The following is a 17,880-nucleotide window of genomic DNA, read 5'->3' on the forward strand; positions in this document are numbered from 1 at the left end:
GTCCAACCCTACGTTAATTCCCTTGAGTAAATTTAAGTCCGGCATGAGCCTTCCAAACATTCGCACAACCCAAATTAAAGATTTCTTCCGGCCGATCCCTAACTCTTCTCCGTCCCCCCTTTCTACAACAAGATCGCGAGACAGCAGGCTCCTCGCCCCGTCCCCCTGGCGTGGCGGCACCGTCACAGAATTTCCAAAACTTATTTCAGTCCGGATGCTAGTTCCAGAGATTTAGTGGATGAGTGAGTCAAGAAGCGCAAGTAGAGCTGCAACTAATGATCATTCCCCGATTATTGCGGACTAATCCGGCAATTATTTTCAGCGTTAGTCGGTTAGTTGTTGGAAATATGAAAATATGAATCACAGTTTCTCAGAGCCGCAGATCACCTCGCCTTCATTTGCTTTTTTGTCCAAAAACCTATTCATAAGCCAAAAAAGAAAGTGGAATCATCAAATGTTTGGCGTTTCTGCTTGATGTATTAAATGATGATCAAAACTGTTGCAATAATTGTTTCAGCTGTAAACAAAGCTGTCAGATGATATTATGAGTCGTGTATTAAGGTGATTAATGGAAATGAATCCATTTGCTTTTCTTTTTTTGTCCTCTTTGGTCACAGTGATGAGCAACCAAACCCTCTTCCAGCTAAAGCAAAGATGTTGAGCTGTGCAGTGCTTAAACAATTTGAATGATGAACTGATCAACAGAACATTTTCAACTATTAACAAGTCATTTATTAAGCATTTGCTGCATTTTTATATGATTTTAATTGAATATAGTTGCCCTTTGTACTGTTGTTAATATACAGTATTTTTAACAACAATAATCATTAGTTGCTGCCCTCGAGTCATGCACTGGCGCCGCAGGCTGTATTGTGAGCACATAAGGTCACAAGGTGAATGAAGCTTCACACTCTCCCCATCAGGTTTCCAAGAAGTTCATTCTTCAGTCTTTACCTCATCTGTGTGGGCCAAATATGGTGATAAATCGGGCTGGGTATGTTTGGCTATTCAGTTACAAAAGTGACGAGCAGAACACAGAGCCTTAATCAAATTGCTCCAGGAGAAATATCTGATATAATCTGATATACCTTTTTCTTACATCACTTGGCCCCGAATGCGTGCAGCTCTGAAATAACAAGCCCTGTCGTTGGAGCAGAGGCGCTTCCGTGCCAAAAAAAAAGCCACCCCACGTAAAGATCACCTCTACAAACTTATTTACCGAGACGGAGACGCTGTGGATCCAGATTGTGCAATGTTCACAGAGGAGAAGAGGAAGAAACTGGGCTGTTATCCAGCATGTTTAGAGAGAAAAACGCATTCACTAGAAACTAAACAGATCACTTTTCCCCCCCTCCTTTTTGTTTTTAAGACAAACAACATCAGTCTGGTGTGTTAAGCTGTAATTAAGTCATATTAGTAGAGAGGCTACTCTCCCTCAACTGTAATGCAGTGGGTCTGGGTTACAAACACTTATTGCCTACATGTTGCAGCAGTCAGTTGTTTGAAAACTAATTCGCCTCCTGGCTCAGAATTCCCTTTATGCCGCTGCTTATCAGTGTTGTGTGAAATCTGGCTGTACAGTAAGGTAGACCTAACAAACACTTTAGCCTTTTTTTTTGTCATTATCTACAATACAGTCCTGACTTCACAGTTACCCGGGAACTACTTTTTGGGGATTCATCCGTTATTAAGTCCTGCCTGGTTCTTCACTTGTTCCTCGGTGAGTATGGGTTTGTTGGACTGCTTTAAAAAGATAAAAATAAAAACACTTAGGAGGTGGACACATTAGAAGAAGAGGGAGAGAGGTTATATATATATATATATATATATTATGTCTCAAACAACAGATGACAGGTGCACAAATTCGCGAAAGAAAGAGATAGTGCTTTGGAAAAACCGGATAAGAAATGTGATGCAGTAGCTAGGTCCGGTAACAGCAGCTAGCAACTTTTACAAGGTAAAAAAAAAAAATCAGATAACGCTACAAGACTGAGTCATTACACTGAGTCTGTTACACGTTTAACAGCATATAAGAACATCATAAGGATACTGCGGTGATACTGTAGCGGACAAAGTAGCCAATGCGTGCTTAAAAACACGCAGCGTGTGTTTCTTTTTTAGCATGTATCTCTCATTGAAGACGAGCCATTTGAACTAAATATTCAAATTGACATTAGAGCTGTGAGAGCAGGTAGGCAGCTCGCTCGCGGACACCTACCTCCTCTTCGTGGTTGGTGAATTCACTCGGCTCGTTGTCTTTCTCGATTTTGTTGTTATTCATTCTGAGCCTGACTCTTTTCTCTCGTTCACTTGGACTGTCTTCTTCTTCTTTTTCCTCTTCGTCTTTGGTCGTCTTTCGCTTCTGCTTCGCTCCCTCCTTCTTCTTCTCCTCCTCCAGGACTCGGGATTTTAAAAAAAGCAGCCACCGACAGGCGAACAGTCCGCGTGCGGCCGCTCTCCTACTGACCCGAGCTTCCCACTACTTTGGCGACATCAATGAGAAGTAAAGATTTGTTGTTTTGTTTGTTTTGTTTTGTTTTTTGTTTTTTTTTTAAAAAAGAAGGGGAAACTCAGCTGTGGGTGGTGTTTTCTGTGCGGTCAGATATTCCTCAGCATTCCCTGGAAAGCTTCTCCGGAGGCTTGTTGCTGTTCCCCAAATGAAATACAGTAAATGTTCAGTGGACTGCGCCGCAGGCAAACTTCTCTCTCCTCATCCGCGCGGGAGGGAGTGAGGGAGGGGTTTAGGGTGGGGTAAAGGGTGGGATGCACCGGGGGCTTTAGCAAGTTTTTATCAAGTGCTGCAAGAGCGGCAGTGGAAGGAAAACCGGTGCCAATCACCGATCGCCTTTTGGATGGGCTGTTATTTCGGTCACTGTTACATTCCTGTAATCATTTTACAGTGTGGTGTCTGTTTTGTGTTATCTCTTGTCTTATTATATGGCTGCTTTAATATAAACACCCTAAACAGAAACAAACAAACAAAAAAAAAACCCAAACAAGTCTGATCAGACAACAAAATAAAAAAAAAATCCCTAAGCACCGATTATGTGAATTCTTATTTATTCAGCTGTTTTTGAATTAAGGTCTAAAAGCTGTTTCAAACCAGCTTTACACAGTCAGGACACAGCTCTGTCGGAGAGTGGAACCTGTTCTTATTTATTCATTCTGTTGTCTTGTTCCTACAGCTGGATGTTAGATCTACGGTGTGCAGAATGATGTATGTGCAGAGTTTGACACCAGAAGGATGTTTTCACATTCATCTGCAGAAGGATGGAAAGTTTCTCTGTGCTCATTGAACAGCTTATTTTCTTTTAAAGGGGCGGGGCCTACGAGCATGATTTGTGACATCATGACTCCATCTGTCAGTCACTCCTGCATCAGTATTCAACTTGCAATGATGTAATGTGGAAACTTAAAATACACTGAGAATGGATCTTTTAAAATTGAAATATATTGAGTTAGAGACAAATGGTTGATTTCACACACTGTTAAACTGTTAAAAACAAGGGTATTAGTTCTGGTCATGACCGAACCTTTAATAGACACCTGAGGCAGAACATTTTGCATTTCTAATAAACCAGACAGTGGGCAGGAACTTTCTTTTACACAATGTCACTTTCTTGTGTATATATATGACAAAAAAAATGTTGAAATCAGCCAATTAAATGTGTAATATTTTTAAATTGTTGAACTTAAACTGTTCCAGGTTGCTAAAAAGGAGTCCAAATTCCAAGATACTGAGTATATGACTTTAGTGTCAATGGTATTTTTGGCTATGGTTATCATTTCTGGTTGTTCCATGCATTTGCATATGTTTGCTGTGACCTAATACAGGTTGTATTTATTTACTGTATTTTATAATGTTTACCTGCCAAGGGACTACAGATGGAAATTTTAACCTGAAACAATGCTTCTCTTTCCTTGCTTGGGATTCTTGTTTTATTCATGGTTTGCATAGAAGAAACACACAGTATAAAAAATATATTGTGATGCCAATACACACACTTTCATAAATGGTTGGTCTAAATGATGTTTAAATTTCATTGGTCTGAGCCTGATAGGATGTGGAAGAAATAATACAGTTTGTCCTGATTCGCATCAGGGCACGCATAACTCATATTGTAATTGTGATTTTGTAATTTCTGAGTCATTTTTGATTGTTTAATTGTTCGCATCGTACCAGGTACTTTCCTGGGAACAATGCCAACAAGGCTTTGCTTTAAAAAAATAAGCTGTCACTCACTTTTACTTACCGCTGTATTCCAAGAGTCACTCTATTTTTCTATATCTGAACCTGTTGAGTGTTTAATCTTTAACCAAGATGCGTAACATACCGTCAGTTTCCGCCATAAATCTGGCATCACAAGATGCCGTGTTACCCTGCACACTCAGGAGTATTTTCTTTCCTTCCCCGCGTCACCCTCCTGAAATGTAGCACTCAGCATAATCCATCATCTGTAAAGACGCACAGAGCAGTAGACGCAGACAATTATCAACCTGACTGTTTAATAAATTCCACGTGTCTCTGGGTTTATCATTTCAAGGCCTCGGAGTAGTTTTGTGGTTTCGGGCGAATATTTCTCCTCAGACATCACAGATGACACCCTATTTCTTCCCAGATTTACAATGACCGTGGCAGGGTCTGCATGTAAAGAGGTACTGGAGACAACACCTGTAAATTGCTCAAGATTTTCATATGATAACACTCAAGACTATTTGATTTATGACCTTTTTTTTGTGTGAGGAAACAGCCAGAGCTTGGAGCTATGGAAGTGATGTCTCAACAACAGAGGAGATGAGCAAACACTAAAAAGTTTACTGGCAAACCTATTATTGTCTACAGGGCAGGGTGCAAAACAGTCTTAAAAGCAGCGATCAGGTGACAAGGCAGCCTTGAACGCTCCCCCGTTTTCAAAACATTTATTTTGAGCAACTGCCTCACTTTGAATTTTTCGCGTTGAAAGGTTCAAGAGCTGACAGTAGCTCGGTAGTGGGGACTTTGACTATATGTCGCATGACATTTATTGCACAGGACAGACGCTCGCATTTTGTGACAGCCAGTGCGGAAGACACAGCGAGTCGTTTTTGCTGAACTTGCACCTCAAAAGCAACAAAAGAAGGAAAAACAGTCATCGTGAATCGGTCTTACAGATTTGTGCTCTTTCCCCTCCCAGATCATGTCTATATCAATTACAATGCATCTGAAGCACACACAATGAAGGAGGAAAATGGCAGAGTCTTTTTATGCTGATGAGAAGCAGTTCGGGATGAGGGGAGAGGGAGGAGGGTCTCGGAGTCTTTCGAAGCAGATAAAAATGGAAATGTTCCCCTTGCTGCTCAACACCCCTGTATCAAAGCTTCCTGCCGGAGTCTGGGGAGCGAGGAGGAGGAGGAGAGCTGGGAAGGAGGAGGAGAGGATAGGAGTCGGAAGGGTGGCGGAGAGAGGAGGCAGGGGGAGTCCCGCTGTGTTTTGGACACGGCTAGGGCTGAGCTGTGTTGGTCTGATGCTGGGAGAGGGAGGCGTTGCGCCCCCACTCCCAAAGCACCCCACACACCCACACAAGAGTTGAGGGGGTTGGGTTTGGTTGGTGGGGGGGGGGGGGGTGGGAGCAGCTAGGAGACAGTCTCGGTCAGCGCTGTCCTGGGTACATGTCAGCACATTTACAATGGTCCAGGGCTTACATGAAGATTTTGTGTTATCCAGAGATGGCTGGTAAAGAAAATGCGAACAGCGGGGCTAACTGGTTAGACGTTTGTTATTTCCAGTCTCGAGTTGCAGGAGACAAAAGAGAGCACCGCATGTTAATTTCACGTAATAAAGACATAGTTTTGGACGCTTTTTGGGAATTATGCTTCTTGGCTTCCTTGCCAAGAGTCCAGATAGACGACCTCCTAGTCACCATTCGGTCTGATCTGCCAGCCCCTGTTCCTGGAAATTGCATTTTTTAAACTAATTGAACAGTAAAAAGTCGCGTGTGAGGGAAATATTTGCCAGCGAATTACTTTTTTGTAGAAGATGAAAATGTTTGGTTAATTAACGTGCTTGCAAGTGGCGAAAATGCTATACTGAAGTACATGTCCAGTCGTAGTGACTTCAGCATTATTCAACTTTTTTTGCTTATGTTAGGTTAGGTACTGCCACGAATACAGAAAAAGTCAACAGTGACTTCAGACAGAATATTTTTTATTAACAATAACCAGAATCATGGCCTTAAAGGTCCGGTGTGGGACATAGGAGGATAATAATCATAGGTATGTTTTCATCAGGGCTGCAGGACATGGTAAAAAACATAATTGTGCAGATATTGATGATTAGGAATGATAATTTTTTTATCACAATTTAAATTTTCAGAAAAAAAAAATACTAAAATCATGATAATGTGAAATTTGTTGTCTGTACCAAAACAACATGTTTTCTTACGAGAACAAGATTTGTAGGCAAGGACATCTTTGCAGCACTACATTATGTATATGTTTTGTCACACATTTTACCTTCAACAAAAGATTGCAGCTTGGATACTGCCCTTGGCCAAAATGTCTTTTGTTGTCCACATAACAAGCATTTCAATAGGCCATGTTGTAAGAACCTTTGCTGACACAAAAGCAGGACTGGAGATTGAGACACAAATCAGATTATCTAATATCGTCTTCTGGATCACTGACTCATAGCTAAAAGGCCAGCTTGATATGAGCACCAAAACAAGAATCCATCATGACACAATGCCGATGTATTGACCAGTGGTGGATCCCCGAGGGAGGACCCCCACGGTTTTTGCAATACGCTCAGTCGGCAGTCAGATGACTTGAAGATGATGCGCTGTTTTGATTCTTCTTCCTTTCACTCTTTCTTTGCATTCCTGCAACTCAGTATCAAAGCAAACTCCTCATCCCTGTTCACCACGGTTACTAACTTCCTCCAAAACAACCCAAAAGGAAAATGAGAGAGCGAGAACAATGTTGCAATCTATCTAGAGGTCATCTGTAAAAACAAGCAGGCCTGCCTATAGACCTGACAGCAGCTCCGGGTTTGGCAGAGCAACACACTTCACCCTTTTGAGTGATGTGGGGTAAGTGGCTCTCATTGGGCTTAGAGCCAAACCATTCCATTCCTTTGACTTGCTGATACACAGTGTACCTCCCTTATGCTTAGTGCCCTTTGATCTTCCTCTAAGATCACCAATGAGCAATTTGTGGTCAGATTGACCCACTCTAATTGGCCATGAGAGGCTTGGTGCTTTGTTTTAGTTTGCTCAGTCTTTTTCAGTGGCCTCTTCATAACCAAAGTGCTGTTTACTCAACCTCTGTGTGACATCAAAATCACATTAAATGACAATAATAGCAGTACTTTTTTGCTTTTTTTAATTGTATAGGTTCTCTTTCCTTCCCATCCTTTCAAGTGCTGTCTGTACAGTCTGCAGAGTTTTTTGCTTTCAGGGATCCCATTTGCTGCAATAAATTCTTAACAAAAGACACTCAGCGGTGCTTTGAGTTAAATGCTAATGTCAGCATGCTTACAATCTTAGAATGACTAGTATGGTGATGTTAAGCAGGTAAAATAAGGTACCATTTTTACCTTCTTAGTTTAGAGTGTTAGCTTTCAAAGATTAGCTAATTAGCACACACAAAAGTACAGTTGAGGTCAATGGGAATGTCTGTTTTGCAGGTATTTGGTCATGAACCAAAGTTTGTACAGAAACTCATAGGCTCACCAAAGTTACAATTCATCATGAAGAGGACATACCTGTCTGTATTCAATTTTATAGCAATCAATCTAATAGTTGTTGAGACATTTCACTCTAAATCAGCAACAATAAAAGTCATTAGGGTCACCAAAGTTATTAGGATTAATTGTCTAGGGACCACCAATGTCAAATTTTCAATAATATTGTTGAGCTTGCAGCAACCTCTGTGGCTGAAAAATGAAGCTAACAAGGAAGCAACAAAACCTGCAGTTCCTCAAACGGCCACTTGAGGCTGGCTCCAAAAGCGAGTCAATCTCCATAAGGCCTTATATTAAAATGCCCAACTTTACCAACTTTATGAACTGTACAGGGGGTGGATTTTTATACAACACACCTGCTTAGATCAAGGTTTCAAGTTATGCATAATTAAGGAAGTGTCATCACAGGTGGCTGATTTCAGCAACCAGGCTTCATTCAGCCCCCCTCAGCTCTACCCATGCTCCACGTCCACGTCTTTTCCCGGTTATGAATTAGCAGGCAGTCAGCGGAGTCAGGACTGCGAAGAGGACGACAGCCAGAGCTGACCGCACTGAGCTTCACAACGGCTCTTCAGAAACCTATGGGTGACGTCACTATCTTTATTTATACATACACTTCTATGTTGTTGAAGCATTTTAATAAAAAATGACAACCTTGTGGTGGTTCCGGCAAGAGAATCAGGGGATCAGGCGTCATCCTCTGGGGACCATGATTGTCATTATCATGGTCAATTTAATATCAATTCATCCAACTGTTCATTCTGGACCAAAGTGGTGGACGGACAGTTACGCAAACTTGCGCTATAATAAACGACAAGCCCTAATTTACTTCAGTTAGTAAAGTTTCCCTGTTTTATCACTATGACATTGTGCCTGAGTTGAGTGTCTTTATATCAGTGCACACATTATGTCATGCTGCTCTGCTTACTGTCAATCACCAAACACCCACAGGAAGAAATGCAAGCCTCTGCCAGGAAATAATCCCTCAAGAACGTGTCGCCTTACAAACTTTAGTGTCTTTTTGTTTGGGGTGTCTTGCTTAGCTGGAAAACTAGAAAAAGCAAAAGTGAAAAAAAAGTTAGATTAATGTTTCAAAAAAGGCCAGAAAGTCCAAATGGATGAGGCAGATGTCTGGAAAAAATGCTGGTTCGAGTAAAATCATCTTTATCATGAGTTGCTGTTGTTCTACGTCACATTTCCTCTGCTGGACGGGCTCAGAGAAAGAGAATGCAGGAGCTCTTGTGATTAACTAGGTTGCATTACTGAGTAGTGAGGTAGAACGTGCGTTTATCCTCAAGGGCAGGCCAGGGTCGTCAGGTGCAGCCGTGTGTTAAATCTGACAAGCCACGAGAAGGAAAACCGGCTCTGAGCAAGAGCTCGACTCATAAAACCACCTCTCTGTCTTGTCATCTATGGAAAGACCTGCAACTCGTGTCAAGAAACAGAAACACACGAAAGAGGCACAATCTGTGTCATTAGACTGTAAGTTTTCATGGCTCAGTGGGCAGAGGAAGAGGTCGAGTAGAGAGCAGAGACCACGCTAAGTATGTCTCCTAGGCTTGAATTCCCAAAATGTTGACACAGGTCCATGTAATGGACAATAATGTTCCCTTTGAATGCAGTTGAGTGGTCCTAAAATGTCTTAAAGCAGGTCAAAGGGAAGTACGTAAAGTTATATCTTCTCTTTTGTTGTGCAGTGGAACCAATAAAAGGTTAAACTAAAACCCGGCCCATGTAGTCTTTGTCTTTCCCACAACCTTTAATCTTTATTGAACAAGGTGTGTGTAAAAAAAAAAGTTAATTTGCTTTGTGCAGTTTGGTTTGAGCTGCAGAACTTTGTGTATTGACCTTTTAGTCATGAGGAATTTAAGTCTTCTATTGTTACGTTTATTCTGATTTGTAACTTTTCTCTTTTTGCTACATCTTGTAATTGTCCTGTCAAGTTTTTGTGGAGTCATCGTTTTATGTTATGTTATTAGTTTTTATGGTAGGCTACTTTGCAGTAAAGGAACAAAGATTACTACAAATACAGTAGTTGGCATACATCACATTAATCTATACACGTGCAAGGGCAAACATGCATGCATCTATGGTGTACTTAATTTATTTATTTTACACCTTTACACTTTTCTTCCGTCCGTGATAAACTGTAATTTATTTTACTGCAGTTTTCATCATATGTTCATAAAATAAAATAGCATGAATGTAGGAAATGCAAGATCAAGAGTTTAAGGCAATGCTAGCGGCTCTGTGAGGCTGTACTTTAACAGCTATAAATGCTAACATCCGCATGCTAACATGCTTGTCAGTGCCTGAACTGTGATTAAGACTTTAAAGGTCCAGCATGTAACATTTAGGAGGATCTATTGACAGAAATAATATAATATGTATAACTATGTTTTCATTAATGTATAATCTCCTGAAAATATGAATAGTTGTCTTTTTGTTACCTTAGAATGAGCCTTTTATATATACAGATGCCCGGTCACCTTTGATGGAGACAGCCATATTGAACCACCATGTTTCTACAGTACCTTGGAAGGGACAAACTGAGAAGTCAGGGAGTTTTACTTTAAAAAAAAATAATAATAATGCATTCGCAGAGCTGATAATTGGAGTAGATGACGAGTGAGTAATAACCTTATGAAACTATTTGTACATAAAGTAGTGGACAAGTTGAAAGTTTTACCTGATAATGGTGCTTGATGAAATTATGTTTTTTTAACTTTTCATGTAGCTAACCATGATAAAATTATTGCAATTAATTCTAAGGGGGCCTTGAATGTGTGTGCCACTGTCATGACAATTGATCCAACAGTTTTAGAGACATTTCACTCAAAACCACCTATGTGAACCTCATGGTGGCGCTAGAGGAAAAGTCAGAGGATCACTAGAGTCAACAGGATTTATGCTCAGGGAAATATGGATATCTGCACCAATTCCCCTGGTGATCCATCCAACAGTTATTGAGATATTCCAGTGGTGGACCAACCCGACCAACATTGCCATCCACAGAGCCCTGCCACTAGCATGGCTAAAAAGGCATGACATCCAGTGTTTCAGGGTCCCTGTTGTGATTAAATTAATTATTTCCGTGGGATTGCAATGGAAATCACTGCGGCCTATAGGTCACATTTCACTTTTCAAAGGTGGAGTGGACCTGGATGCAAAGGTCAGCTGTCAGAAAGCCTTTATCCTCTCAAACCAACTGGTGGCCTGTTTGACCATGACTGACTGCAGTGGACTACGCTGAGATTTGAACTGTATGTGCTGCAGAAAACGCACAAACCATACCAGTGCACTAAAGATAAAGAATTGATGTTATCTCTTCTCCCCCCCTCCCCCTTTTATATATACTCTATATACCCTTTTTACATGTTTTCTATGTTTCTAAACGGTGTAGAAATGTCTTGTGTTTCACTCACATTTTTTACTGCAACCTCCTCAGTATTCACTGCTGTATTATATAAAAAACTAAAATCTCATGCTTCCTTCTTTGTTTATGATAAGACATTATTGACTCTTGAGAGAATGCTGCATATTGTAGCAAAGGCCAAATATTGACTTGAGATAATCCTGTGAAAAGAAAAGCACATACCACTCTGATGTACATAAATCTGCTTTAACAAACGGGTGGAAGCTGGATAATTCAGTTTCACAACAGTACAGTAAGGGAGAGGTAAAAATAACTGCTTCCAAATATAGAACAACATTTGAACTTCCTCTCAAATTCCTGCCATTGCTATCATCATAGCCATTTTGCCTCTCTGAAAACCCACTGCAGATTAAAAGCCCCCCCCCGACAAGGTCCTTGTCACTCTGCACATCCGTGCAACTGTGCCCAGCATCTGTCTTCCTTGTCATATTAAGTAAACTGATGCTTTGGCAACACCCCAAAATAAAAATGATGGTAGTTGAAGGGGGGGGGGACAGAAGAAGTGAGAACGGGAAGGAACCTAGATGTGGCCCCGGCTGCACTCCACTGCAATAATTAGCCCCTGGTTGATGTGGACTCCTCGTGGGACTCCACCGTGACATGTTCAAATGAGTATTGGCAGTGTGCGACACCAGCTGCGGGCCTCCTACAGGGAGCTGCTGTACTGTGCAGCGCCCTGCCCACTGAGCAGCACGGCACAAAGCCTTTAAACTCTGAAGAGCAAGAGCGGCGGCCTTGAGCTGGTTTTACAGCTCCAAGAGTTTAAAGGAAACAACTGTTAAATGTGACATCTGAACTTGTTATGTCAGGTGTGTCAGGCGGAGAAGTGCTACTAACTCTCCACCACGCACACATCTATCCACAACCAAATCTGTGAGCCTGAGGCACAGATGGGAGCACAGCCCAAGGGGTTCAGCAAGAGGAGGTATGGGGGGGGGGGGCACCGGGGATTATTCAGGCCCATGCTGCAGTAGAAAATGCAAGTTGCAACCACACCCGTGTCAATTACAATAAACCAGGCATTGTGTGGAATTCCCACTGTAACCAGGGCACCAATTTGACAACCCCTGGTGGGAGGGCGCAGGACTGGCAACCTACCGAATCCAAGATGGGGACTACCACACCCAAAGTTATCTTTGCTTAGTAATTGCACTTTTAAAACGGTAAATCAGCTTACAGCCAGTCACCAACACGTCATTTATCGTGACTGTTTTTATCCCAGAAACTTTATCTTAGGACTATTTTCATTGCAAAAACATGATGATATAGATATTTTTAGTTGTATTATTAATAAACATTATTTTAATTGGATATTATATATCACCTGATGAAACAAAGCCTTCAGAGCAGACAGTACAGAGGGTGTACAAACAGCTGCTCAATAGCTCCTCCTTGTGGTAAAATAAATATAGGGAACATAAAATCAACACTAGGAGGAATAAAAGCTTGAATGCAATCTTTATTAGAATTGTTATTGCAATATTTATATGTCTTTAATGGAACAATTATAAATATGTATAAGTATAATTGACATAAAATAAAAATGGCACAGAAATAGTCATAATTAGTTAATATTAATCTGAAAGCAAAAGTACAAAACCAGAAACTGTGTCATGTGTTGAAGATGCAGGAAGGAATAAAGCGTGGGATGTGTCATTTGCAGTGCCAGAGGTATTCTACTAGACGCGTGGAAGTGTAAGACAAGTGCAAGTTGAGGGGAATGTGTCAGTGTCAGTGTGTGCAGATGCTTTGGGTCGCATCTTCAGTTCCTCACAGGCGTGCTGTTTCCTTTGGCAGTCTTCTTCAGGTGGTGATAGTTGGGCAGGATCTTCATGAGGAAGTCGAGCTGCAGAGTCTGAGGCTACAAGATGAAAAACAACAACAACAGCATCCCTGGTTACAGCAAAAACTTTGTGACTCACGGGCAAAGACGAGCATGGGCGTAGACTGACCTGTGGTTTTTCACTCTGCACACGCCGGATGCAGTTTGAACCGTACACGACCGTGTTCTCCGGCACGACCTCACACGTGTTGACCTGGCAGCACGCGCCGACGATGCATCCGCTGGTCAGGATCACGTTTCTCCCGAGATCAGCTGGGATTTAACATTATCAAACATATTGTATTTACACTATGGGAATATGGAAATAAGGGTTACAGAACAATATGAGAATATTCACTGTAAGATTATATAAATTGATCAACTCTGCCGGACTGTTATACCTTCAGTATTTCTGGGTAATTTACACCATTGTGTGCGATCACTGAGCAGCTCTGTTTTATAACAATAGTATATTTGTATTTGATTTTTGCATCAATGTGATGATGTACCTTCATTAGATTATTAAATGTGCTGTATTAGCCGATAACAACCGTTCCTGACTGCTTATTTCCTCAACAAAAGGCTTCTGAATTTGATCTACTATATCATGATAGATATCCTTACTGAGGTATGAAATGTGTATATCATAATAGAAGATCTGATCCGTGTTGCACACTCCTAATAGGAATACAGTGAGTGATTACAATACTCACCTTTAGACTCAATCACATTGTTGTCTCCAATTTTCAAAGCTTGAGAGACTGTAGCAGAATTGTTAAGGATTTAAACCTAATAATTAGCATTTCAAAACAGTTAATAGTCAAACTATAACTAATGGCTGATATTTATTAGATCAGTGGGACATTTTACTGCTTAAATAATCTAAACAGTGCTCTCTGGTGGACAGTCTATATAGGGGCAACACTGTTTCCACTCATCTTTGGTATTTATGAAGACATTTCTTACTCATCGGCTGTTCAAATATATCTGCAATAATAAGCTGCAAAGTTAGTCACATGCCTGTGTGTTCTCATTTGCTTTGTAAAGGATACCACATCCAACCTCGAACACATTATTGGTGCCTATTATCATGGTTTTTGGCTCAACTCCCTCTGTGTCCGGCATGATGTTCTCTGGATAACTGCAGGAAAAAAACACACAGGTAAGATAAGGTGAAAGTGCAATAATAAAATAGGGACTTTATGTTGTAATACACAGTGTACCTGTTAATAATAAGCGCCTGCTCCTCTATTAGATTGCCCTCTCCAATGATAATAGGGCCTGCCTCTGCTATGATCCGTGCTTTGGGGTGGACTACTGTTCTAGAACCTGTAAAAAAAATAATAAATAAAGTCTGATTTTATTAAAGCATGCAGCAGCTGGATTAAAAACAACCTAAATGTATTCAAATGGCGCTGATAGTGAGGTTAAAGGCAAATTCTCACCAATGGTCACATCTCCTCTCATTTCACTCTCAACACACACGACAGCTCCAGCTGCTATTTTAGAACTGCAAGAACACACAGATACTGTCATATTCAAATCAATCAATTACACAATAAACACACTGTTACAGTGAAATTAAAGCATCTCCATTATAAGCCGAGCTGTAAATATGGATGTCGCCATGGGAAGGATTATTAAAAGATGAAGACGGTTTTTTTATCCCCTAAAAGCTAAAATAGTTGATAAATGATCTCATGATATAAAAGGGTAACGCTGATCTAATGTAGATATCTACCTTTTCTGTGCCATGATTTGCTTGGCGTCTGACATCCTTGCGATGATGAATAAATGTATCGATGTTCGATTATTAATCCTGGTTCAGGGTTGGAGCTCAGAGGTTGATTGTGTTTGTCTGGAGACAGCCAGCCTGAGACTTTGCTGCCCTCTGCTGTATTTTAAAGGACACTGCAACGGAAACTAACCTGGTATGTTTAACTTGACAAATATTATTCCTAAATTACACATAAGCTCACTTTTTATCTAGCTACAAGGCCTTTATATCTTCATTAATATTCATAATTATATATAATATACTATTCTTCCATTTATATTCTTTTTCACTTCAAAAAAGTTACCTAATTATCTTAAAAATGAAATAAATAAAGCCTAAAATATACAGCTTATAGAAAAGCCATACTTTCTTGACACTTCTCCTCAAAATGTAAGACTTTTGTCTTTTCCAATGGTGCAATATAACATATACACTATATATATATATATAAGTGCTACCTAAGTACAAATGTGAGGTACTTACTTGAGTATCTTCTTTTCATGCCACTTTATACTTCTACCACTCCATTTCAGAGGGAAATATACATTTTACTAGTGACTTTACATATTAAGACTTTTACATAAAAAACACATGAGGAGCTGATACAGCTGAGACGATTAGTCAGTTAATCAATGAGTCAATGGACTAATAACACTATTCGGATAATCCTTTTAGTCATTTTTTATGCAAAAACATTTCATGGTTCCAGCTTTACAAATGTAAGAATTAGCTGTTTTTTCTTTTAGATTTTTTAATAAATCCTATTTATTGCAGGGTGAAGGTGTCACTTTGGGCTCTGGGTGATGGAATTTCTCACCAACAACTAATCGATTAATGGAGAAGATAATGAGCCGATTAATCCATAATGAAAATAATCATTAGTTGCAGTCTTATACAAATTACTTAATATTAGCTCCACCCCAACCAACCATAACAGTACAATCCTGCTTTTACATCAATTAATGAGTAAAAATAACCCAAAGATGTCGCAGAGAGCATTTTTCTGCATTTACCACTTTTTTCTTTTCACTACATTCTTTCTTTCATTCTCTGACCAGCATCAGTTTATACATAAATAAAAGCTACATATTTACTCTTACTGCAGTGTCACCCTGTCCCCTGCAGGGTGCAACAGCGACCAATAAAGCAGTTCAATGTAATGTATGTGCTCTTAGAGGAAATATAGCGCTTTAATATTCCTCTGCAGACCTATATGTACATTTCTCGTGGCAGTAGTTTAACATTTATTTAGTTTATTTTCGTTTAATGATGATCAGTGTTGGCATCCAAAAGCCTTACAGTCTAGTTTGTAACAGTGAGTCAGGGAGAGTTTTTTAAGAGTGACTTCTGCTGCTGCTGATTCTGGTCGCATAATCTCGTTTTAAACAGTGTTTAACCAGTATGTGCACTGCTGAATGGGGTTTGAATTGTGTCAAACACACCAGATTTCACTATGATAAAACAGGAAATTACACGATGGCCTGTTTTCAGAATAAAATGCATACGTGCGTGGCAAAAAAAAAAGAACCTGAAACACAACAGAGGCACTTTTCTTTGTAAAATAATATAATTTTAACTGAATATAGTTAACTGGAGTTAATTTCAGCCAGGATAAATGGAAACACCTGTGTAGGTGTACTGTATGGGGCTTTAAAGTAATGGAGGAGGCATTCAGGTAAGTAGTAATACCAAAATGTAAAAACTCTCTGTTAGTAAGTAAAAGTCCTACATTCAAAATGTTACTTAAAGTAAAAAGTATTAGCATTACAGTATTCCTACCAAAAGTACTGATTATGCACAATTCTGCATTTTAGAATCATATATATTATATTGCTGCATTATAATTACTGATGCTTTGTGCCTTATTACTTAATATACTACTGGGTACTTTAATCTGCGATTATTAAAAAAAAAGATTCATTAATAGTGGGAATGATCATTTTTGCATTACAAGTTTTAAGTGTGATCGAAAAAAAAATATTAAAATTGTGATGATGTGATATTTGTTGAGGTCTGTACCACAAAAAGAATCAAAACAAAACTGTTTTTATACATATGGAGAACAATGTTTCTAGGTAGTCTTTGCAGCACTACAGTACTTTATTATAATTCTGTTTTGACACATTTCATCTTTATCAAAAAACTGCAGCGTCTTGCAATTTGGACATTGCACTTACACTGTTACGATTTGTATAATATTGCAATTAACTACAAACAAACTACAAAAAAGTACCTTAAAACTGTACTTTACATATTCCACCACTGTTTAAAACAAAAACATCTCATCTCAAAATATATATATATATAGCAGAGATGCACGTGTATGCTCAGCTCCACGACCTTTATTTTGAAATCCAGCAGCGGACGTGTGATTGGCCACCCTCTGCGTGTTGACGGCTGCTTGACTTTTGGAAGGAGAGCGACTCGTCTCGTCTGCTCCTCGAAGGAAAGTGAGCCGCGGGTTGGAGTCCACCTGAGCCCCGTATCTGAATGAGACCGCAGCCCGTTTGAACTCCCGTTACGGTCCATAATACGGCTTAAAAAAAGATCTCGAAAGTGCTGTTTATAAATGTAGATAAAAATAAATCACCATTCGCCTCAAACATTGGATTTTTCCTCTTTTTTTTTTTGGTCTTTTTTTTTCTGAATGGGAGCGAATCAGAAGAAGTGCTGCTAGCCTCGCGCCGCTCGGCTCAATCTAGTGCGTTTCAGCTCGTGGCAACTTTGTGGAAATATGTAAGAGAGAAATGAGACTGTAACATGGAGCAGTCGGCTACTCTCGACATAGAGACGCTGAAGGTAAGCCCACAACCGTGTTGTGTGTCATTAGAACAGAAATGTACAAGTTTCAGCGGCGGGAAATTTAATAGGGTAATAGTTTGACACTTCACATCCCATTATGCAACAGGAAAGTGAGTTTTATTAGCCTAGCCTTCACAAGGACGGCGGGAAACTTGATGTGGCTCGTTCTGAAACATTTATCTGGCTCTTTATGGTTGTTTTATTCAGCAGTCCACACTTCTCGTGAGTCCTCCCTGCAACAGGTGCAATTGTTCCATTAAGAAATCCCAGCTAATTAAAGATGAATGTGAAGTGTCTGCTCACAGTTTGTCATCCAGTGCCCC

General features: G+C 40.0%; 3 protein-coding genes across 5 annotated transcripts in view; 1 reads left to right on the forward strand and 2 right to left on the reverse strand.

Moving 5' to 3' along the window:
* Positions 1-2,686, reverse strand: part of LOC118338114 (RNA-binding protein with multiple splicing-like) — a 41,141-nt gene extending 38,455 nt beyond the window's left edge. For 2 of the 3 annotated variants that reach the window (XM_035675327.1, XM_035675325.1), the window contains exon 1: positions 2,219-2,686. In XM_035675327.1, the coding sequence (XP_035531220.1) occupies positions 2,219-2,281 (63 nt within the window). In that variant the 5' untranslated portion in view covers positions 2,282-2,686. The remainder of the gene's footprint in view (positions 1-2,218) is intronic. The other variant, XM_035675328.1, reaches the window with a different exon arrangement.
* Positions 2,687-12,619: 9,933 nt separating this feature from the next.
* Positions 12,620-14,913, reverse strand: dctn6 (dynactin subunit 6). The gene is made up of 7 exons (XM_035675481.1): positions 14,720-14,913; positions 14,424-14,488; positions 14,202-14,307; positions 14,031-14,119; positions 13,692-13,739; positions 13,109-13,251; positions 12,620-13,017 (listed from the first exon to the last, which is right to left on the reverse strand). Exons 1-7 carry the CDS (start codon positions 14,752-14,754, stop codon positions 12,919-12,921), a joined length of 585 nt encoding a protein of 194 aa, XP_035531374.1. The 5' UTR covers positions 14,755-14,913; the 3' UTR covers positions 12,620-12,918.
* A 2,269-nt stretch (positions 14,914-17,182) lies between these two features.
* The window catches only part of LOC118338165 (zeta-sarcoglycan-like), a 36,050-nt gene continuing 35,352 nt past the window's right edge, over positions 17,183-17,880 (forward strand). The window contains exon 1 of the mRNA XM_035675409.1: positions 17,183-17,554. Coding sequence (XP_035531302.1) covers positions 17,516-17,554 — 39 coding nt within the window. The 5' untranslated portion in view covers positions 17,183-17,515. The remainder of the gene's footprint in view (positions 17,555-17,880) is intronic.

The sequence above is a fragment of the Morone saxatilis genome, unplaced genomic scaffold (assembly GCF_004916995.1).
Source record: "Morone saxatilis isolate NCDOM2014 unplaced genomic scaffold, NCSU_SB_2.0 Contig4, whole genome shotgun sequence".
Taxonomy (NCBI): Eukaryota; Metazoa; Chordata; class Actinopteri; family Moronidae; genus Morone; species Morone saxatilis.